Source organism: Sus scrofa, chromosome 8, assembly GCF_000003025.6.
Source record: "Sus scrofa isolate TJ Tabasco breed Duroc chromosome 8, Sscrofa11.1, whole genome shotgun sequence".
NCBI classification, from domain to species: Eukaryota; Metazoa; Chordata; class Mammalia; order Artiodactyla; family Suidae; genus Sus; species Sus scrofa.
Genome location: NC_010450.4, coordinates 87602588 through 87626583, shown reverse-complemented (window position 1 = coordinate 87626583; position 23996 = coordinate 87602588). Strand labels below are relative to the sequence as shown.

At 38.0% G+C, this 23996-nt stretch overlaps 1 protein-coding gene and 1 long non-coding RNA gene across 4 annotated transcripts in view; one reads left to right on the top strand and one right to left on the bottom strand.

Moving 5' to 3' along the window:
- The window catches only part of NAA15 (N(alpha)-acetyltransferase 15, NatA auxiliary subunit), an 82875-nt gene extending 64730 nt beyond the window's left edge, over positions 1-18145 (top strand). Inside the window, exons 16-20 of one of the 2 annotated variants that reach the window (XM_003129186.6) lie at positions 2427-2535; positions 4446-4544; positions 11068-11214; positions 12268-12365; positions 14668-18145. In XM_003129186.6, the coding sequence (XP_003129234.3) occupies positions 2427-2535; positions 4446-4544; positions 11068-11214; positions 12268-12365; positions 14668-14868 (654 nt within the window). In that variant the 3' untranslated portion in view covers positions 14869-18145. The remainder of the gene's footprint in view (positions 1-2426; positions 2536-4445; positions 4545-11067; positions 11215-12267; positions 12366-14667) is intronic. The other variant, XM_005656536.3, reaches the window with a different exon arrangement.
- The window catches only part of LOC102162389, a 39071-nt gene continuing 32575 nt past the window's right edge, over positions 17501-23996 (bottom strand). For both annotated transcript variants that reach the window (XR_002346777.1, XR_002346778.1), the window contains 2 exons: positions 17917-18034; positions 17501-17815 (listed from right to left, as the gene is read on the bottom strand). This is a non-coding gene — a long non-coding RNA (uncharacterized LOC102162389). The remainder of the gene's footprint in view (positions 17816-17916; positions 18035-23996) is intronic.

Sequence of the window (23996 nt, the reverse complement as noted above, 5' to 3'; positions counted from 1 at the left end):
ATAGATTTTTTTTTTTGGTGGGGGGATACGTACTGCTAGCAGTTCCATTCATTATTCCTCTCAGTGAACATAGGACCCCACCTGAGTTTGAGGTGGGGGAAGGAATGACTGCCATTTGTTTAGTCTATCTCAGTTCTTGTGTGCCTCTCACAGTGTGACTGTCATGCTACAATGATTGCAATTTTGGTACTTGAATGGGTTTTGTACACATAATGAAAACTAGTGATACTATATATTCATATCTATATTTATGTGTCTGTCTTTATAACTTTAGGGATTTCAAGGGTAGTTTTGACTTTTTATCTTAAAGCACTGATTATAGAACATTATATGCTTTTTATATAATCCTCAACTGCATTATGTATATATAAATATATATTTATATATTATATACTATATATTATGTCATATATATTATGTATATAATATAATTGGCTTTATTGTGGTTATGTACATATATTTAAACACTTAGATTTAGCTTGACAAAAATCTTACCTATTAGAGGCACACAGAAACATATGGGGATGGGAAATCCAGATCTCCTTTGGGGGCATGTGTTTTCATTTATTAGAATTGCAGACAGAATTAATTTTTTTCTTTTCTCTTTCCAAATTCAAATACCTGATTTTGGTAAATATACTTGTAATGATTCAACTTCCCAGTATCCTTTTTTGTTTGCATTTTATAATAATAGTAGCTGTATCTCTCTGTAGTAAATTATCCTGGTAAATACCAGGACATCATTTCAGTGTATACCCCTTGAGGAATTACTTTTTTGGGAGTTCTTGTACTGGCTCAGTTCTCTGGCCTGGGAACTTCCATATGCCACGGTTGCAGCCCTAAAAAGCAAAAAAAAAAAAAAAAAAAAAGAAGAAAAGAAGAAGAAGAAGTGTTTGTTTGCCTTTCTAGGACTGAACCCTCAGCATGTGGAAGTTCTCAGGCTAGGGGTCAAATCAGAGCTGTAGCCACTGGCCTATGCGACAGCCACAGCAATGTAGGATCTGAGCCGCGTCTGCGATCTACAGCACAGGCCATGGCAACACCAGATCCTTAACCCACTGAACGAGGCCAGGGATCGAACCCACAACCTCATAGATACCAGTTGGATTACCAGCTCAGTTACTGCTGAGCCACAGTGGGAACTATGGAGAAATGGAAAGTGTGGCAAATTTTAGGTTCCAGTTCTCTACCCCTGTTTTCTCCTTTATCTTTTGATAACAAGAGATAAACAGGGCCACTGTTTTCTCCTTTATCTTTTGATAGCTATAACTGTTAGAGTCAGTGATAGTGCCATATATTGATTTCTGGTTTGGAGCATATATCCCTAAGAAAAATGACTAGCTGCTTTACATACTAGTACAAAGTAAGTCTTGCAGACACCACCTCTTGCTTAACTTGGTTTTGTTTGTTTGTTTTTAATGCTGTTAAATAATTTCCTGGTCAGAATCTTTGTTGGTGAAACCACCATTACTGAACTGGCAGGCATGTTGGACAAATATGGCATACTCGAATTCCATTGGGATAAATTGTTATTGCCTCCATAATGAGAGAAGGTGAATAAAGAACCCAGATGTTCAGTGCCTTTCAAATATAGTGGTATGCTGTACCCCCAACTCAGTCTATAGAGAATAGTCTTGTCTACTCAGTCTAAGGAGTAGAACAAGAGCACAATTATGCAGTGACCATTACACTTGCACAGTAGTGATTACAGGTATGTAATTAATATGTTTATATAATTAATAAAGGGTGTGTAGAGACAGAATTCTATAAATTAAAACTTTTCAGATGATATCAGTAGTATGGCATTTGAATAAATACAGATTTCTATAGAATTTGTAGTGGAAAAAATCAATCAAAATGGATATTGTACTGTTTTTAATTTTTTAATTAGTCATTTATTTTTGACTGCCCATGGCATGTAGAAGTTCCTGGGCCAGGGATCAAACCTATGCCACAGCAGTGACCCAAGCTGCTGCAGTGACACCACCAGATCCTTAACCCACTGTGCCATAGGAGAACTCTTGTACTATTTTTTGGTACTTTGGTCATACTCTACATTCATTCATTCTTTAATATTGTCTATTGTTCTTAGCTCTCTTCGTCTTATTTCATATCCCTTCTCCATCTTTTTTTCTCCTTGGCTATCTTACCTGTTATCTTACCGTCTTTCTTTTGCTGGCTCTGGTTCTACTTTGTCTTCTTTACTTCTTCAATAGTTTCTGTCCAGAAATAATCTATAATCTCTGCAGTTAAAAACCAGTGAAGAGTTCAAAATCCTTTTCCTTTAGATTACAGGAGTATAAAACATGACAGTGTATTTCTGGGTAACTGGTAAGTGATTTTTACCCAAAAAAGTGTTATTAGAGTAAATTCACATCCCCCCAAAATCTTGCTTCCATTTGTATAATGTCTTTTATTTTTGTTAGGTTGAAACTCCATTGGAAGAAGCTATTAAATTTTTAACTCCGTTGAAGAACTTGGTGAAGAACAAGATAGAAACTCATCTTTTTGCCTTTGAGATTTACTTTAGGAAAGGTAGGCAATTAGGGTATAGTGGCCCTGCTAAAACTCATCACTGTATTTCTTAGATGTAGTCAGCCAACTCTCACAGCCTCACCACTCTAGGGTATTTTGGCAAATGCCAATGCAGCTTCCACACAGAAATGCCTGCTATATACCACATGTTGTGGGGAAGTACAGTGATAAGATTCTCTCTTCTAGGACATTCGGACCAAAAATAGATGTATATATATAACTAGGATTATATACATGTATGGATAAAATTTAGTTAATACATAGAGATCTTAGAAGAGTTCCTAGTACATAGTAAGCATTAAATAAATGTCAGCTATTAGCCATTGTTATAAATAGAAGATGTGATGTTTGAGGTATATCAGGAAAAAAAGGCCATATTTCTAAAAGAAAAGATGCATAGAAGGGAAGAGTATCTATTAAGAAAATACAAGTGTGTGTAAATAATGTTGAGATTGTCTATATTGCCTGAGCCAGGTAAAGGATAAATGAAGGTCTTGGTTGCCAGATTTAGAATTCTTTTAGACTATGTATAATAGATACTAAGACTATTTTATGGTATTGAATCGATGTAATCCAAAAGTGGTTTGTTGAAAAGAAAGTATTATCTCTGAGTTAATACATATTGAAGGACAGGGAAACTGGTAAGATCTGACAGAAAGTTACTACTATAAATAGTGTTAACTGTCCAACTAAAAGATAATAAAATGGTGCCTCTGTATTCATTTAAAAAATCATGTTTATCAAATGTCAAGGAAAGGTTGCTATATATAACATTGTTTCAAAATGGAATTCAAAACTAACTATAGTTAAATTTTCATCTTATTAAGATAGTTTTATTGAGTATTAAAATAGAAAAGTAGCTAGGAAGAAAATAGATCAGTTTGAGAGATTAAAATATTTTCATGCATATTTTTTATTTTCCACAACAATTATATTACAATTTAGAACATTAGAAGAAACAGTCCGGTAGTTTTAAAATTTTTAACAGTTAATACAACTCTCTTTTAAGCAGATATTCTTAGAACTCCACAGGATGAAATGCAAAGGCGTTCTGCTTTAAGTGGGGAGAGGCAATCTAAATTCCATTCAGTTGGCTTCTTTGCTGTGTACTAACCTCTGAGTCACTCTCCAGCATTTGGGCTCCATTTCCTCAGTATGAAATGGGTAATAACAAAGGACATGGCAGTATTTGTACCTTTCTGAGTTAAGGGAAAAGGATTGTCAGAGGTGCTTAGGGGTTTGAATTTTGATATTTGCAGAATTGTGCCAAATTAGGGAAATCTTAAAGAGGTGGATGAGACTTGGAAATGTGGTGAGTAATTGGGTACAATTTTCCATTCATCAGATGGAGACAGTACTGAAGGCTGGGAAACATGGGAGAGAGGGTGAAAGGATAGTTTAGAGAAAGGTTAGAAAATGACTAAAAACATAACCTTGGTGAGTACTCTGCCTTTTGAGGGGGAAGAAGAGTCACGAATTTACTGGAGAGGTACAGTTAGGTAGAAGGGAAACCATTTCACATGTCACAACATACAAGAAAGGCAATTGTTTTAAGCATAAACAATGAGGTTTTCTGAGTAATGGAAAAAATTTATTTATTTAACTAAATAATGGAGGTTAGGAAAGGAAATGGCTTCCAAGTTTTTTTGTTTATATGGCATTAGTTCAAATAATGTTGAATGCTGTCTAAATTTTTCATGCTTAATAAAACTTTTTTCTTAATGTTACGTGGAAAATGTTAGCTAATGTTGCGAATCTGAGGAAATCATTTGCTTCAGTCATATGTTGGAGTTTAGATGTCATTGACTCTAAATGAGTTTTTCTATTTGTAAGGTATTAATTAGTCCTCCAGAGGAGGGCATCTCTTTTTATAAAATGATCGAAATATATCTTGCTTTTTCTTTTTATAGAAAAGTTTCTTTTGATGCTACAATCAGTAAAGAGGGCATTTGCTATTGATTCTAGTCATCCCTGGCTTCATGAATGTATGATTCGACTCTTTAGTACTGGTATGTTTTTGTTTTCCATTACTTAAGTATTTGACTACAGTAGTGATAGTAAACTGTGTAAGTGATTTGTACAAGTTTATCATAAACTCAGTCATTTTAAAGCTGTCATAAATTAAATTAGCTGAGGGAAAAAGCAGGGTTCTTTCCTTTGTAATGAAAGTCTTTAAGACTAGAAATGTTACCTCATTTTTGACATAGAATCATTCAGTCCAAATATTTCAGAATTATCTTTGTTTCTGTTTCTAAAAAATGCATCACATTTCATTATGTGAAACTCCTTTTTTTTTTTGTCTTTTGTCTTTTTTAGGGCTGCACCTGCGGCATATGGAGGTTCCCAGGCTAGGGGTCTAATCAGAGCTATAGCTGCCGGCCTACGCCAGAGCCACAGCAACGCAGGATCCGAGCCACGTCTGCCACCCACTGAGTGAGGCCAGGGATCAAACCTGAAACCTCATGGTTCCTAGTTGATTCATTTCCACTGTGCCACAACAGGAACTCCTCATTATGTGAAACTTCTTAGTAACTTGTTCTAAAATCGAAGAGTCTCTTTGAAATTGATGAGTTATCCCCTTGTTTATCTGTCTTTAGTACAGTTATTTCAGTCATAAAATTTTTGTTAGTAAATATAGGTTAAAAAGAACTTTAAAACAATATTCTTCTCATATATTTTGACAGTAAGATCCATATACTAGTTTTAATAAGCAGTAAAACTAGAATTTTAGAAAATGAAAAGTGAAATTTCATACTCATTTTCTCATTTTATAGTTGAGAAATTTGGGACCCTGAAAGACTTAATTATTTATTCAAGATAACATCAATAATTAATAGTGAAGCAGAGATGAGAGCCCAGGTCATCATATTGTTCTACTACAAGAGCTTTAAATTTAGAATAAAATACTCCTGTAGTAAAGTAGTGTTGTTTTTGTTTTGATTTTTAAGTGACTGATAAGGAAAGTTTGAATCTTTAATAGAATAATCTACAGGCTTTGGAAGTACTATTAAATTAACTATCTCATTGCTAAATACTTAGCCCCATATGAACCTGTACATTATATAAACCTGTCATTATATGTGAGATTAAACCCAGCATCCCAGTTATTCTTTTGGAAAATGCTAAATTGTCCCAATTAAGAACATTGTTTTAACTGATAAGAAAAAGTAAAGCCTTATTTAAATTACATTTACACTCGTCAAAAAATGATTCCTGTTACAAAAACTAAATCAAAGAATTTTTTCCCTCAATTTAAAAAAAATTCTGAAAGTAGGAGTTCCTATTGTGGTTCAACAGGTTAAGAACCCAACTAGTATCCATGAGGATGCAGGTTCATTCCCCGGCTTTGCTAAGTGGGTTAAGGATCTGGTGTTGCCACAGGCTGCAGTGTAGGTTGCAGTGGCCTGAAACTGGTGTTGCTATGGCTTGGGGTAGGCTGGCAGCTGCAGCTCTGATTCCACCCCGGTCTGGGAATTTCCATATGCTATGGGTGTGACCCTAAAAAGGGGGAAAAAATCTGAAAGTAATTATATAACCACAGTATGGAAAACAGAAGAAATAATTGCTGTGTTTAGAAAAAAAAAATCATTTGTTTCTAGTCTCTTTTTGTATTAAAAAAAATCTTTGAAATTATGAGCCAGAAAATTATGGCTAGAAATAAAAGTCTTTAATTCATTCTCAGTTAGAATGGAGTACCTTTAAACTATTTTCAATATACATACTTTGTTTTTATATAATCAGTTCTTTCCTGAAAGGTAATAAAATAATACATATAAATTTTATAGAGTTAGAGACTTTACTTTGAAATATAAATTGACATATTTGGGCTTATTTGCTTGTAATGAGTATATAGTTTAATGAAGTATGACTATTTTCTTGCAACAGTTATTTCAGAAAATTAAAATGCTCATGGACTTTAAAGAAACAAAAGCAGGGGTTCCCGTCATGGCACAGCAGAAACGAATCCGATTAGGAACCATGAGGTTGCAGGTTCGATCCCTGGCCTTACTCAGTGGGTTAAGGATCCAGCGTTGCCATGAGCTGTGGTGTAGGTCGCAGACACACCTCCGGATCCGATGTTTCTGTGGCTGTGGTGTCAGCCGGCAGCTGCAGTTCCAATTGGACCCCTAGCTTGGGAACCTCCATGTGCCTTGGGTGTGGCCCTAAAAAGACAAAAGAAAAAAGAAATAAAGGCAAAATGCTCGACATTAAAAGTTAGACTTAATGATGGCGACCCCCCTGTGGCGAAATAGGTTAAAAATCCAACTGCAATGGTTCGGGTCAATGTGGAGGCGAGGGTTCAATCCCTGGCCTGGCTCAGTGGGTTAAAGGATCTAGTTGTGGTGTAGGTCACAGCTGCGACTTGTATTCAGTCTCTGGCTTGGGAACTTAAATATGCTCTGGTTTCAGTCATAGGAAAAAAATACATTAAAAAAAGAATTATTGAATGGAGACAGTGTTAGCTATGGCCATAGCTCTAGGTGTTTAGCTGACATCATTGTCAGGAAGATTTACAAAGTGATCCTTATTTTGACTAAATTTAGGCACCTTTGTTACTATGCCCCACAGGTTTCCTATAAATAATGCACTTAGTACTTTAAGAAAAGATTTGACTTTGAAGTAACTTTTCAGGAACACATTGGTCATGCTGTTATGTTGTAGTAACTCCTTTACAAAGAAATCCTTTCAGGAGTTCCCATCTGGCTCAGTGGAAACAAATCTGACTAGCATCCATGAGGACACAGCTTCCATCCCTGGCCTCAGCTCAGTGGGTTAAGGATGTGGCGTTGCCATGAGCTGTGGTGTAGGTCACAGACATGGCTCAGATCCTGCGTTGCTGTGGCTGTGGTGTAGGCCGGCAGCTGCAGCTCCAATTTGACCCCTAGCCTGGGAACCTCCATAAATCAAAAGTTTGGCCCTAAAAAGCAAATAAAGAAATCCTCACAAGGAACACTTTTGGGTCAGTTTGGAGGAAAAACAATACCTCCACACTTTATCAGTTTTGAATGTTCATTTTAGGATGATTTGGGTTTCTTCCAAATCTCCAGAATGTTTTTATACTACCAATGTAAATAATAGTTGTTCCATGAAGATGTTTACTATATAGGATGCTTCATGCTTAATTAGGAGCATGGCATTATACCTTTCAGGGTTTTTGTTTGTTTGTTTGTTTAGTGAGGCAATTAAGTGTAAGTGTTTATTTAAAAAGAGAGGAGAGAGAAGGTAGGTGCAGAGAGAAAATATAGGCACAGGCAGGCTGGGTTGGGTGGGGATGGAAAGGTAGAGAGAAAGAGAAGAGAGGAAGAGAGCAACATGTGCTTTGGAGGTTGTTTAAATCACTTGCAGGAGAGCAATCCTTCGGGCTTCCTCTGGCCAGTTATCTTACTTTATCTGGCTTTGGCCTGACTCAGGGCCCTGCCCTCAGAATGGATTTTAGCACTCCGGTTTTTCACTTAAAAAAATGTAGGACTTAAAGCAATTTAAATTATATTTTTGGTCAGTGCTAAGTAAAGATAGGAGCTTAGGTATTCAGTTGCTTTCTTATTCACTTACATGTGTATATTCCCATATATGCTTTTAAAATTGGTATTATTTGGTCACCTTGATCTACAGTGAATCTTGCACCATTTTTTTCTCTTACTGGTACAAAGTCATTTCTTCCTTTTTTTGTTTTTGTTTTTTTAGGGCCGCACCTGTGGCATGTGTAAGTTCTCAGGCTAGGAGTAAAATCGGTGCTGCTGCTGCTGGCCTGCACCAGAGCCACAGCAACACCAGATCTGAGCCGCATCTGTGACACACACCACAGCTCACAGCAACACCGGATCCTTAACCCACTGAGCAAGGCCAGGGATCGAACCCCCAACCTCATGGTTCCTAGTCAGATTCATCTCCTCTGTGCCACGATGGGAACTCCTATTTTTCTTGATTCATTACTCGGACTTATTGTATCATATAAGATAATTATGTAATCTGAGTTTTTTCCTTTTTGCTTTCTTGAGACAGTATTTTTTGGTTAGTTTTTATTACTTGCAAAGGAGTTTTTGATTGACTCTCCCTTGTACCTCCCACCTTTACCTCCCATATTAGTCTTTAGCAATAAAAGGTTATCTAATAAATCTTTGGCATTTGGAGTTGCTCCTTTCCTTAAAGGTACAGGTGAAACTTTGTTATACAGAATTCCATAGGACAGTCTAAATTTTACTGCAGTAGAATTGATGGGTGGACGGATAGTCTTTTTTTCTTTTTAGGGCCACACCCATGGCACACAGAGGTTCTCAGGCTAGGGGTCCAGTAGGAGCTGTAGCCACTGGCCTACGCCACAGCCATAGCAACAGCAACACAGAATCCGAGCCGTCTCTGTGACCTACAACCACTGCCCACTGCAACACTGGATCCTTAACCCACTGAGCAAAGCCAGGGAATCAAATCGGTGACCTCATGAATGCTAGTTGGTTTTGTTAACTGCTGAGCCACGACGGGAACTCTGATGGATTGTAATTAATATCCTTCTGGAAATTACAGTTCCAATATACACGATTTAGGGGAGAAACCTGAGCCAGAAACAGTTTGTGAATTAGTAGGGAGATGTTTTTGGAAACAGTCTTTTTTTTATCTGTTAAATTATTATCACAAAAAAAGAAAACAACTATTAATTGATGTTGGATTTTTAAAAATATTTCCTCTTTATACATCCCAAACACAAGAGATATATATATATATTTATTTGTTTTTAATTATACGGGCTTTTTATTTTTTTAAAGTTTTGATTTTTTTGGGTAAATTGTTTAATCTGAGGAAAACAAGTTAATGAAAGTAATGAAAAAACATGAAAAGTGTAGTTTGCAACTGTAACCAATTATAATATAAACTATACTTTCCTATCTGCATATAATGTGTCCTGAAAGCATTTCAGGCAAACCAGTAAGGCCAACAGAAATAACATGGTTTATAGAGGACCTCTGTTTGTTGACATAATGTTGGCTGTAATTTGCTATAACCTTTTTTTAACAATTTTTCTTCCAGTTCTCTTTGTATTCCCCCTCCCTGCCCTTGGATGACAATATTGATAAATTGCCAAATCCAAGTTGAAAGTTCAGCCATAATGGCCATTAAGCTATATTCTTTAATTGGTAGCTCATTTATTTGAACTACCCAATTCTACAGAATGATAGAAGAAATGCTGTTCAATATACAAAAGGCATGCAGCAATCAATTATGTAGTTACTAATTACGTGTAGAATATTTCACTTGGATGTTTACTGTTCAGGAATTTTTTAGAGTAGTGATCCATTAGTGAGGCAGTAAAAACAGTTTAGTGGGTCATTACTAGCACTGGAAACCTGAAACAGAAATAGAATAAAGTAGAAAATACCAGCATGTGTTGTGTTGTGCATAGTAAGGGTCAGTATTCTGGGAAATTCTTGGTTCATGTAATAAGTTATATATATATAGGCTACATGTTCATCAGTGTACAGACACTTGGTTAAGAGTTTGAAAGTCACCATAATTCCTAACCATAAGCAAAATTTGTTTTCAGTCTTCAGCAAATATGGTATATTATTATATAATTAGCTCTTTTATACATAGCTTCCCTTACTGTAATCTTTGTAGTTTAGATATCACTTCAATTTTATAGATCAAGAAATAGCTTCAGGAGTTCCCCCTGGTGCAGTGGATTAAGGATCTGGCATTGACGGCAGTGGCTCGGATTCAGTCTCTGGCCTGGGAACTTCCTTATGCTGTGGGTGCTGCCAAAAAAAAGGAAAGAGGTTCAGAGAGGTTATGATTTGTCCAAGCCTGAATTCATACCCAGGTCTGTCTGGCTCAAAGCTCCAGACTATCTTTCCGTACCAAAATAATAATGGAACGAAGCTTAACTCGGATTCAAACCAGAGAGGTTGGAGGTCAGTTTTTCCATCTCCAAATGCCAGAGCCTGGGAATATGATGACTATAGTTTTTCATTACAGACTACTTTGGTGATCCTTTGGAGTTTATTATATAGTGATAGCTCAATTCACATAGCCGCTAAAAATAAAGGTCAATGAATCTTTTTTTAATTAGATAAATTTTTAATGGCTTACTTGAGTATAGAAGATGGGGAGAGGGTGTGGAAAATTCTGACTTCAGCACTACTTATTTGCTGTGACAATATTTACCAGGTAGGTTACATGAAGCCCTTGCCTTACAGACTCCCTTTAAAGTTGACGGGGCCACTGCTAGGGGATTAGAAGGCTGTGGAACTGTGTGTTTCATTATCTATATTTTCAATACACAATTTTTTTGGGGGGGAAATGAATCATCTGTCAATGAAATGTCTTTGAGAGCCTCTGGAAGATCATTAGATTATTCTGGTAACATTCTTGAAATTTGTATAGGTTAGCTCTTTACGTGTTGAATTATCAATCAGTAGATTTATCTAGTCTTTGTCTGTAATTGCTTTGCTTCATTGGCCTCATCAGGTAGCTGATTCTTTAACTTTTACAGACTTTATCAGTATCTGACTGCTAATAGTTTGTTTTTAATTTGTTCAGCAGTGTGTGAAAGTAAAGATTTACCTGATACAGTTAGGACAGTATTAAAACAAGAAATGAATCGTCTTTTTGGAGCAACGAATCCAAAGAATTTTAATGAAACTTTTCTGAAAAGGAATTCTGATTCATTGCCACATAGATTATCAGGTAATCTTTTTCTTTGGTCCTTAGCTTCTAAAACAACCTCACTTTTTATTATATAATCTCATGAAAACAGTAGCTTAAATACGCCTCCTATAAATTTTTACATTTCTTAGATAAAATTATTACTATGAATCAAGGCTAGTAGTTTCTCCTGGTTCCAGATAGGCATTGCAAGGAAGCAAGTATAACTGAATTTAGCTGTCTGTTACATGCAATGAGAAAGAACTTTCTATTTTCCTTCTCTTATCAATATGCTCTTATATTTCACTATCATCTTTGATTTCTTATGCTTATATAAGATAATCAAACTTGACAGTTCTGAAACACCTGAAACCTCACAGGCAAGGATCATATGGCAAGGGTCTGCTAGTGAGCCAAAGTCTGGACATGATGGGACCCCATGGGTAGTGCTTTAGTAGTGTGGTTTTTAAAATACCTGGCTAAGAAGCCCAGCAGCTTTGTATATATGCCTTTATGGAAATTCTGAATTCAGTTTTTTGGCTCATACCATCAAGGTTGGGTATCTCCCCCACCTGTAACCCCCAAGACAAAGATACACGCATGCACACATGGTGAAATATTACCCTCAACCCCAAATTATGTTCATTTTAGAAAGAAGAAAACTATCTATGGTCCCACCACACAAAGACAAATATTAGAATGTTTGTATTTCCTCAGAGTCTCTTTTACCTTAATCATTCTCCTAGTTTGTACAGTTAGTCTATTTCTGGTCTGCTTTCTCAGGATTATTAATATTTTTTAATAACAGTGTTTCAGGAGTTCCCTAGTAGCTCAGTGGGTCAAATATGCACCATTGTCACTGCCGTGGTGTGGATTTGATCTCTGGTCCAGGAACTTCTGCATGTCATGAGTGCTGCCAACAAAACTCACAGAAAAACAACAAATACACACAACCACCAACAAAAAACAGCTATTCCATTTTTCTAATAAAGTGCCACACTTTGTGCACATACACCTTGAATTTTATATTGCATAGATAGAAGATAATGGTTTTATCTTGAAATAAAACAAATTTCCTTTTTTCTTCTCTTTTAGCTGCCAAAATGGTATATTATTTAGATTCTTCTAGTCAGAAGCGAGCTATAGAGTTGGCAACAACACTTGATGAATCCCTCACTAACAGAAACCTCCAGGTAAAGAGTTTTTCATAATCTCTCTGTAAGAATACCTGATTTCTTTTTTCACCAAATGACTTATTTTTTATTATTTTTTTGTTTTTGTCTTTTTAGGGCCGCATCCAAGGCATACGGAAGTTCCCAGGCTAGGGGTCTAATAGGAGCTGTAACCACCGGCTCACACCACAGCAATGCCGGATCCAAGCTGTCTCTGCAACCTACACCACAGCTCACAGCAACACTGGATCCTCAACCCACTGATCGAGGCCAGGGATCAAACCTGCAACCTCATGGTTCTTAGTTTGATTTGTTTCCGCTGTGCCATGATGGGAACTTCTGATTTTTTTTTTTTTTTATTTATGCATACTATTTTCCAAACCATTATGAATTCTTACCTAGCTTATCTTAAATTTATTTAGGATTGAACATGTGTGCACACATGTACAGCAGGCTACTTGGCATTCAGTAACTAGTTTCACATCTAGTTTAATAATGAGGTTAATTATTTAGAATAATATTTTTTCCTTTTAGGGCTGCACCCGCAGCATCTAGACGTTCCCAAGCTAGGGGTCAAATCGGAGCTGCAGCTGCTCGTCTACGCCAGAGCCACAGAAACATGGGATCTGAGTCGCATCTGCAACCTACACCATAGGTCACAGCAATGCTATATCCCCAACCCACAGGGATCGAACCTTCATCCTCATGGATACTAATCTGATTCATTTCCACTGTCCCACAATGGGAACTCCTAGAATAATTTTTTTTTTTTTTAAGAAATATGCTTTAGTAAAATTATACACCCTCCATAGTTGTTTGGATTTTTGTTCATACCTACATTTTTGAGCAGGCATTGGTTTCAGTGACAATTCTAACATAGTTAAGGTGTATTTCCAGAGGTTAAATGGAAATGCTTATTTTATAGCTTGTAATATAATGTGATTTAGTAAACGATAATAGGTAACATTAGTAAAAGATAATATGGGTGTGTTGCAAAATATAATCTAGACTAAAAATAAAGGATAATTGGCCAGATTTAAAAAACACTTGCTGGGAGTTCCCATTGTGGCTCAGCGAATTAAGAACCTAGTGTCCATGAAGATGCAAGTTCAATCTTTGGCCTTGCTTAGTGCGTTAAAGGATCTGGCATTGCTGCAAGCTGTGGCATAGGTTGAAGATGCAGCTTGGATCTGGTGTTGCTATGGCTGTGGCATAGGCTGGTGGTTATGAATCAGATTCAACCCCTAGCGTAGGAACCTCAGTATGCCTCAGATACAGCCCTAACAAGACAAAAAGCAAAAAAAAAAAAAAAAAAAAAACACACTTGCTGAAAACAGTGTAATGATATATTCCTTTAATAGGAAACGAAGTGTCTTTAAGAAAGAAGATTTTTGCTTCTTAGGTGCTGATCATGCATCGTTTATACTAGAACCTTTCTAGATTGGTAAAGTTTGTGGAGTATTATATGTGGAAACTGTAGTATTTTCCAGGTGAAAAGATGAAGAATGAAAACATGAGAAGTGCAAAGTCAAATATGAATCATTTAAAGATAAAATCAGACCTACTTAAGTTGAGAGGATTAGTGGTTTTCATGAGCAAATGTTTCTTGCATGTATATATTTCCTTTGTGTTTGAGACCTCTTTCTTGCTTAGTCATTGAACCTACCTTAAGGTTCTCTTTCATTGGGATACAAGGTTCAGAAATAATGTTTGAGGGAGTTCCATCGTGGTGCAGTGGTTAACAAATCCGACTAGGAACCATGAGGTTGCAGATTCCATCCCTGGCCTTGCTCAGTGGTTAAGGATCTGGCGTTGCCATGAGCTGTGGTGTAGGTCACAGACATGGCTCGGATCCTGTGTTGCTGTGGCTGTGGTGTAGGCTGGCAGCTGCAGCTCCAATTCGACCCCTAGCCTGGGAACCTCCATATGCCACGGGAGCGGCTCTAGGAAAGGCAAAAAGACACACACACACACAAAGCTTACGTTAGTAATTGACAGCGGTATACAAATTTATATACATGGCCAAATAAGGCTGAGGCAGGGTTGCCAGCAGGCACTTGCCAAGAGTGTGTCTTTAGACATAGTGCCCTACAGACCCTGCTTGCCTCATCTTAGTCCTGGCCCTGTTTACACGGCCATCTATTTGTATAAACCCTGCAGTTCTGAAGAAACAGACTAATGGAATGTGTAGTGGGAGTAAATGCTTTTATATATCTCAGTCATGTACATTTGTTTATTTTGGAAGTCTGTTGATAATTGTCTAATTCACAGTAAAAATCTTTTTTTTGACAAGTTATAACATGACCTTTTTTTCTTTCTTTAGACATGTATGGAGGTATTAGAAGCCTTGTGTGATGGTAGCCTGGGAGACTGTAAAGAAGCTGCTGAGGTTTATAGAGCAAATTGTCATAAGCTTTTCCCTTATGCTTTGGCTTTCATGCCTCCTGGATATGAAGAGGATATGAAGATCACAGTTAATGGAGATAGTTCTGCAGAAACTGAAGAACTGGCCAATGAAATTTGAACATCATTAAACAAGCAAATGGAATGACTTTGGACCATATCTAGTGTATAATATTTTTGTCACGCACCTGCTGCATTGCTCTAACTTACACAGAATGAGAAGAGTAAATGTTCTTGCCTTCAAATAGTGTTTTACGTTTTTTATCCTGCTGAAAAAGTATATATAAAATATCTAACATATTACAGGATATAGGTTCAGTTTCTTAAAAAATTAAAAGCTGCTAAAATTGAGGGGTTAAAAATACCTTATCCTATTCCTACCTACCCACCAATGTTTTTAAACTAATTTATATAAAATCTGGAGGCTGTTACAGCTAACAAAGCAGGTGTGTGGCAGAAATATTACTTTAAATTTGTCTTGTGAGATTTTACTATATCTCAGACAGCTAAATGCTGTTTTAGCACTGGATTCTTTCACTGAGCACAAAGTTGTTGGGGCTTTAGCATCTGACTGATTTTGTTACGGGGTTGATTCTGACCATAGGAAGTATGCAATGTGAATCACTATTTACAGAGAAACCTACAACAGATGCTTGATGTTGTAGATGCTGGGACATAGATACCAAGCAGAATTACAAGAAACCTAGAGGGTGTTCAATACGCTTGTTGTGTTTCCAAAATTCACTGTACATGATCAGTTTGGTGTTCTTGTACCACAGTTTTTAACTGAAGGAACCAGTTGGAACAATCTCAATTTTAACTAAAACTTGAAGAACTAAAATAACAATGCGAACCTTTCGGCATTGTTTTGGCCAAACTTGTTAAAACTGTAATGCAAGAACCAAATGCACTGTGATGTGGCACCAACTAATTAGCATGAATTTTTTTCACCCAAGAGTGAAAAAAGAAAATCTACCATGGCTTGAAGTTAAAGAGCAGAACTCCTGACTACCATTCTATGACTGATCAAGAGACTAATAGTTAAAAACCTCAGCAGGCCTTGTTCATGATATGCAGAAAAAAAAAGTGCTGCAGTTTAGATACCTCTGGAATTTTTCCACAGTGTCACAGGTTTGTAATACTTGAAGCCCTACATTTCTAAGAATATATTTCTTGCTCAGTTGTTTCAGGCAAGCCCAAGACTTTGTAATTTTTAAAGGGCCCAAGATTTTTTTTTTTTTTTTCAATAACAGACCAGCTTCTTTTTCCTGCAGTTACAGATGTAATTTCCTTTTTGTTGTCAAACATAAGGTACCAAATATGATGCAATAAATTGTTTTGAAAAACAGTTGTGTGAATATTTCAACTAATACGTGTTGGGCTTCTTTGAAAATACACAGGTGGAAACAGAGGTGGAAGCCAGAGGCAAGGTAACGTGCTGTAAAGCCAGTGCAGATGGGAGCTTTTCAGAACGGGCTTAGTGCTGGTGTCAGGGAAATTCCATAATGCAAGCATAGCACTGTTCCTGCATTACGATTTCACTGAAGGCTAGGATGGCAGCAGGTACTATGAATATAATTCATAATTTGAAAGGAAAACTGAGAACTGCTACTCTGATTGGGAAAATGGGCCTTAAAATGTTAATCCTATACACTGAGAACTAGCCAAAGGCTCAGTCTTCTCATTGCCTCTGCAAGATCTCAGCAAATAAGGAGATTAAGTAAAATTAATCGATTGTATATATAATTGACCTTTTTGTGGTACTTGTAGTTTATAGAAAGTATATTCTAGAGGGAATTTTCAGGAGACTTGATCCTTTTACTGACTGAACAGATGTGCTAAACTCAACCTTTCATAGTACATGACCTGCACTCCGCATCCCAGTCTAACAATGTAGTGATGTAAAGAAAAGTACAAATTGAATTCCAGTGCTTTGTTATGTTTTATTAACTGGCCCTGTCTCAGGAACATCTTAACAGATGGCAAAAAAAAAAAACAAAAACAAAACAAAACCACAAAACACTTTTTTCTCCTGTGAGTGGCAACTGAAGTTCTTATTGTTAGTAAAGAACACTAGTGCTACCTCTGCCACGAATGAGGTATTTGGAGGAGGCACCAGCCATATGATAGGGGGTGTATGTGTGAATTATGTTTTAAGCTCTACTGTATATTGAAATAAAATTCATATATTTGTCTTGACTGTTCAAATGATGTAGATTGTCTTAGAATGAATATTCCTAAGTACTAAGAACTCTTGATGCAGATGCCACCCATGAGGAGCTAAATTCCTAACGTGTATATTGTACTCCAACCCAATTTTACTGGAACTATTAAATAAATATTTTATTTTCTTTCAGGTTTACTTGATAGTGGATACATTGTCTGGTATCAGAGGACATTGACAAGGGTTCATTTTATGTCCAGACATCACCCCTCAATATTGTACTGTACTATCTTGCTCAAGTAGTATCAACTGGATCATCTCACATTTGCCTCATTCACTTTATTCCAAATGATACTGTGGGGGAAAACAGGGTTAGAAAAAACAAGTGGGAAAAAAATGCAGTGATGTTGTAATCTAAACAAGTGCCTTATGTTTATTGCTAAGAACTGGTGTTATCAACCCTTTGAGAAGAAAGGGTCCCTTGACTTGTATTAACATAGGAAAGTAAAGTTTTTTTTTTTCTTTATATTTACTACTCTTGTCATTTCTCATTTAAAAACTAAAATCTGACTAGGTTAGTTGCCTCAGCTTTAATCAGACAATTGAGTCATAACATTTTCAACATTTTTCTGTATTTATTATGCACAAGAATAAATCGTGAACTATAATAGCATGGCTAAAAGTAGTCCCAATATTAGTAAATAGCTTTTCTGTGGGTTTTATCAAGCCCTCGTTTTTCATAACGTTGTTTGCACTCTGGTCTATTGTTGTAAGAGCTGTGAAGTGAAAGCTGTGATTGTAAGAGGCCGGAAAAGTGTGGTCTAGCTTACGGTAGGTTGTGACAAGTTCAGGGAAGTCTCTTCTGCATTATTTCTAGGAATATTTCAGTTGTCATGTATAGCATCTGTTTAAAAAAAAGTTACAAGTGAAGTGTTGGGTTTTCTTACAAGATACATACCAGCCTTAAATTTTGAAATTAACTCTTAAGAGAATTTAAAGACTGACCTTTCAGATGGGAGTAGTCTTCCTGTTCTAGTTTGTGCTCCACCTCTTTTAAGTTACAGGCAAGGTTTCTTGATACCATTCTGCTGTCATCTAAACTTTGCTAAATCCACTGCCAAACCTAAATTAAAAACAGACCCATGAAATGGCTATGCTGCCCCTCAGAGGGCTAAAATCTACGTTTGTTCCAATTTTGATGGTTGGAAATCTCAAAACTTGCAGCAATAAAACATTTTTGGAAAAGGTTATTCTTCCTTGAATTGTACTTTTCACCTTGCAGTATGCATTTTACAAGAAGGATGCTGGTAGTGTGCAGGAGGTTCTGGAGAAAAGAATGCTCTCATTTTGATAAAACAAACGATGTTACATACTCCAGGTTACACAGCCTATTTAATACCACTACCTCCATCAGGGCATACCCCCTGGTGACACAAAAACTGGCAGCAGGAAAGGGAAGCAGTGTCTTGTAAGGTCTAGCTAGCCTCTTGGGTTATCCAGGTGTCTTTGAGGTTGATGCCATCTTGGGATTGTAGCCAGAAAAAAGAAAAGTTGGTACTACTTAAATTAGACTTTACTAACTTGTCAACTCTAGATAAACTTGTTGCAGTTGTAATCCTCAGTGCTCTTTGTAGGATTGTGTGCCAAAACCAGAATACAGACTTTGTTTCAGGACTGCTTGGCAATCTAACAAAACAACAATATAGTTCTTAGATTTAAAAAAATATGAGGCTTTCGTGTCTATTTTAAGGCTCTATTGTTTTATACAAGTGGTATAATTTTAAAAAATTGATAGTGATGAAAGAATGATGGGAAGTTTACTATGATAAAAGATTTCTGCTGTTGCTAAGTCTTCAACTTGGCCTCAATAAGTACACTTTGTTTTTCCTTTTTTGGCTGTGGCAAGTGGAAGTTTCCATGCCAGGGATCTAACCTGCACCACAGTAGTAACAACACCGATGCCTAACCCATTGAGCCAGGTGGGGGGATTGTCCTGGCACTGCAAGACCCTGCTCAAGGGTAACTCCCACTTTTTTCTTTCTTTTGTTGCCACTCCCCATGGTGTGTGGAAGTTCCAGATTCAACCCTTGCAACAGGAGTGACCAGAGCCACTGCAGTGACAATGCCAGATCCTTAACTCACTCTGCCACAGGAGAACTCCCTAAGTACACATTTTTTAGAAACAAACAGAAGTAAAGAGATTTTTGGAATATATTCTGGATCCCAGGGCTTGCTTTCAGAAAATGATTACATTTGCCTTCTCTTATCTAGTTACCTGTGCACTAACAAGCTAGAAGCCGGTCTCCATTCCTCTCTGGCTGTCTTTCTCATCTACCATATTTCCCTAACTGAGCTGCCGCTTGTTTACTTTCATCTGCAAATTTATCAAGTCTTTTGTCTAGTGCTTGATTCCTTAGCACAACTGGTCGAGATAGTTTTCTAAAGTGTTCTAATAAAAAGAAAAAAAAAGTGTTCTAAAGCTCTGGTCTTTCTTAACAGTGAATTAGTTAGCTACCACCTCTCATCTTTTAAGTACTGTTTGCCTTCAAATTAGTCTTAATTGCTGGTTGGTAATTTTAAAAGTGCAACGAAGGCCATTTAAAGAAGTAAATATACCTGTCTCCCAGGTCCATCCCTTTTCTCTAAGGCCTAAACTATGAAATACTAAATTCTAATTCTTCCCTTTGTTAACTTAGTGAAAAATTTTACTATGCTAGGATTTATCCTGTGGTGCAGTGGGTTAAGGATCTGGCATTACCGAAGATGTGGCTCCAATGTGATGCCCGCCCCAGGGAACTACATACCACGGGTGTAGACAAAAAAAATTTACTTTGCTAAATTAGTAACAGTAATATAAGTATTCAGCTAGCATTGTTGTACTGTTAACATTTAGCCAGATGTTCCTTGAAAGGGACCTAAGACTAAGCCAACTGCTTCACTTGTAGTTTTTTTATATCTTAAAATTTTATTTCAAGAGCCTAGTTGTTATTTCAACCATTCCACTTCACATAGGATTTTTTTGTTTTTTTGTTTTTTTTGGCTGCACATATATGGAATTTCCCGGGCCAGGGATTCAATCTGAGCCACAGCAGCAGCGATGCCAAATCCTTAACCCACTGCATCAGGCTAGGGATTGCACCAGAGCCTCGGCAGTGACCCTAGCCATTGCGGACAACAGCAGATCTTTAACCTGCTGCACCACAGCAGGAACTCACATAGCATTTTTTCACTGACCTGCTAGGATGCTTTTATTTTAGAGAAATAACTAATTACAATATGAAGTTAAATGATTAATGCTTTGGTTCAGACTCACATAAATCTGTTTCTAATGTGCTATATGAAATCTTAAAGATTTACACTGGATACATTTTGGTATAAAGGTAAGACTAGAACAGTACAGATTTTCAGATCCTTGTCAAATTCTCTATGAATATAAATACTGCCCTGCAGATTGTAGGAAATAGTAATAATGTACTGTTGGCTTTCAGGTCACTTGCAAAGGCTTATAGATTTTTTTGATCCCTATCTGTTGATTTTAGAGTACTCCCAATTATCTTTCCCTTGTCCCTCTCTGTTGATCTTACAAATTTCCTCAAAATACCACAGATCCACTATATTTTATTTATGATGAATGAACTTGTCATATCTAATCTTTGTTTTTTTCCCTATAGTTTGTCAGAGGAACAGTCATGGCCTTGTAGGAAGCAGACGACTGGAGGACTGCCCTCCACTTTCTCAGTTGCCTGCTCATTCTGGCATTAGTTTGAATCTCATCTTCCATGGCTTTAGCAACCAACCACCCAGGTAACAGTTACTGGAAAGACTGTCACTCAGTAGCTGTTTTGTCTTTTCACCTTTCAAGCAGTATAAAGAGTTAAGAGACAAACCTCTCATCCGTAAGGCTCTGTTTTCTTCAGCCTAGTATCACCACTGTCCATTCTTACAAGTAAGGAGACACTAGGTGGGGATCTGCAGTAGTTGTTTCTGGACTCTTGACCATGTATAACCAATGTCCATCACAGCTGAAACCATGGTCCACAACTTCTCTACTTAGGACTAAAGTTCAATCTTTTTAAGTCATAAATGTAATCCCTGTTGTATATTAGAATCCCAGGGGGATTATTTAAGGAACACAAACCTCAGTGCCCAGGGCCACCTGCAGAGTTTTTGTTTTTTTTTTTTTTTTTTTGCTATTTCTTGGGCCGCTCCCGCGGCATATGGAGGTTCCCAGGCTAGGGGTCAAATCGGAGCTGTAGCCACCGGCCTACGCCAGGGCCACAGCAACACCGGATCTGAGCCGCGTCTGCAACCTACACCACAGCTCACGGCAACGCCGGATCGTTAACCCACTGAGCAAGGCAGGGACCGAACCCGCAACCTCATGGTTCTTAGTCGGATTCGTTAACCACTGCACCACGACGGGAACTCCTAGAGTTCTGATTTAGATTATCTGGAGTCAGGCCTGGACATTGGTCTTCTTTTTCTTTTTTCTTTTCCTTCCTCCCTCCCTCTCTCCCTGCTTTCTTCCCTCCCTCCCTCCTTTCTTCCTTTTCTTTCTTCTTAGGTAGATGTCATGGTAACTTGGCTCCTTTAAAGCAGTAGTTGCCATAGACAGATGGTTGAGTTTTTGAGTAGATGAGTACCAAAGCAAAGTACAGTCAGCAGGTTTTTAAATCAAGACAGGTGGTAGATATTACTCTCTGAAAACTCATACACTCCTAATATACATACCTAATATCCAGCCAAATACATAATTTTTCTCCCTAAAGAACTGCATTTTCTACAAATGAGACCTCAGATGTGAAAGGAATCCTAATTCTAGAAGAGACAGAATTCAAAATAAAATGTTGGCTTGTTTGTATGGAACCTGGAAAGGTGATTTACCTGCTACAGAATCACATATCAAATTAAAACCTGGTTTATGAGATCTGTTGAAATAACATTTTGGATACATCTCCGAAATCTATCCAATCTAGTATTTTCTTTAATAAAACAGGAATTATTTTATACACCAACCCTCAAGTCTTGACTGGTTAAAGATTTTAATAAATGAGTCTGGTTGATACTGTTCATTGCCATTCTTAAGTTTATAGACAGGGATGATTTTCTTTCATTTTTGCAAACTAGAAGTCAAAACTGTTTTAATCTCTTTACATGGAAGGCTTACCTTATGCTTTAGTTACTTTCTCTGATCCTTCTAACTAATTGCCAAATTTCTGGCACAAACACCTTGTGGCTTGATATAGCAATAATAGTATGATGTAGTAAAAACAAACTTTTAGATAAGACAGAACTAAGTTTAAACCCTGGTTCAGGTACCTTAGCAAGATACTAAGGATTTATAGTTCATATAGTTGTTGGAAGGCTTAAGTAACATTCTGTATGTAAAGGATCATCAGAAAGCCTGACACATAGTAAGCATTCATTATAAATATTAGTATTTGCAAAAGGATGTTCTTTTCTGTTTACTTGCCAATATTCTACTGATTATCTTTGTCTGTCTCCTATAGTACACTGGACCAGTATGCTCAAGAAATAGTTAATAATCTTTTTGTAGATAGTAACAGCTCAAATTGTGATTTTTTTCCCCTAATGTTTTACTTTACATGTGTTAGCACTTTACACTATTTTGCCTTTCACAAAGTGGAGAAAATCAACTGCAATACCACCATCCTCCATCATTTTGACATTGATGAAAACTTTTACCAGTGTTAGTGAACTTAGCAGATTTCTTGATGCTACTGTTTAAAAATCCTTTAGAAGGAGTTCCCGTTGTGGTTCAGCAGGTTGAGAACCCAAATAGTATCCATGAGGATGTTGGATCTATCCCTGGCCTCACTCAGTGGGTTAAGGCTCTGGTGCTTCCACAAGCTTCGGTGTAGGTCGTAGATGCCTCTTGGATCCCATGTGGCTGTGGCACAGGCTGGCCCCTAGCTCAGGAACTTCCATATGCCACAGGTGTGGCCCTAAAAGGAAAAATAAAATTCTTCAGAAGATACAAAGTAAGGCCAGTCCCAGTGTACTTCCTTCCATTCATACAGTAGTTATTGAATGCCTACCATCTCCAGGAACTTCATGTTGGGGATAATTGACAGTCCTTTTTTTTTCTTTTGAGGGGGGTACACTTATGGCATAGGGAAGTTCCCAGGCCAGAGATGAACCCACAACACAGCAGTGACAATGCTGGATCACTAACTGCTAAGCCACCAGGGAACTCCACATAGTCCTTGCTCTCACAGTTTTCACAGGCTAGTGAAGAAGACAGGCAAATCAAGAAATGATTGCACCACCAGCCCGGACACCACAGCCTGAGATGCTCAGGCGGGGGCTGGGCACTGAGACTCAGGCTCCAGAGGTCAGTTCCAGGGAGAGGACTATGATTGGCTGTGTGGAGACAGCCTGAGGGGCTAATGAGCAGTGTGCCACAGGCTGGAGAGCTGTGTGCTACAGGCTGGGGAGCGAAACGCCACGGCAGAGGAAACCCAGGAGGAGGTCTGGGCGTATAGGAGAAGCAAGGAGCCGTTGTTGGGGAGGGTGAGAGGAGGAGGTGCGGACCGCCATTGGAACCTCCCTGCACATGCATGGGCTCTCAGAGGGCAGGGCGCCTCTGGTGCCAGCTACAGGTGGCAAGAGGACACTTGCTTGGGCTATGGGAGACCAGGCACTTGTGTGGGCTACAGGTGGCTGGGCACCTCTTGTGTGGGCTAAGGGAACCAGGAGGGCTCAGTGTGACATGGTACCTCTTGCGTGATCTACAGGTGGCAGGGACAAACCACAGCAGTCATCTCAGACACCAGAGGGAGGAGTGGCATGCCACCACTAGGGGTCTGTGAATAGGCTCCACCTGCGGCCCCCGTCACCTCAGAGGTCGGCAAAAAAAAGAGGGCACTGCAACCGAGCACCACCCGTTGCTGCTCTCACTCCCCTGGAAACACACCTGCCCTGCTGCTGCCACTGCCATATACTCCAGGCAGTGCCCACACAATCACTGCCCCTTCCTAGGACCCTACAACTAGGACCTGCCACCTTCCTGCAGGTCCTTGCTGCTATCAAGAACTCAGCAACCAGGCACTGACTACTAGTGC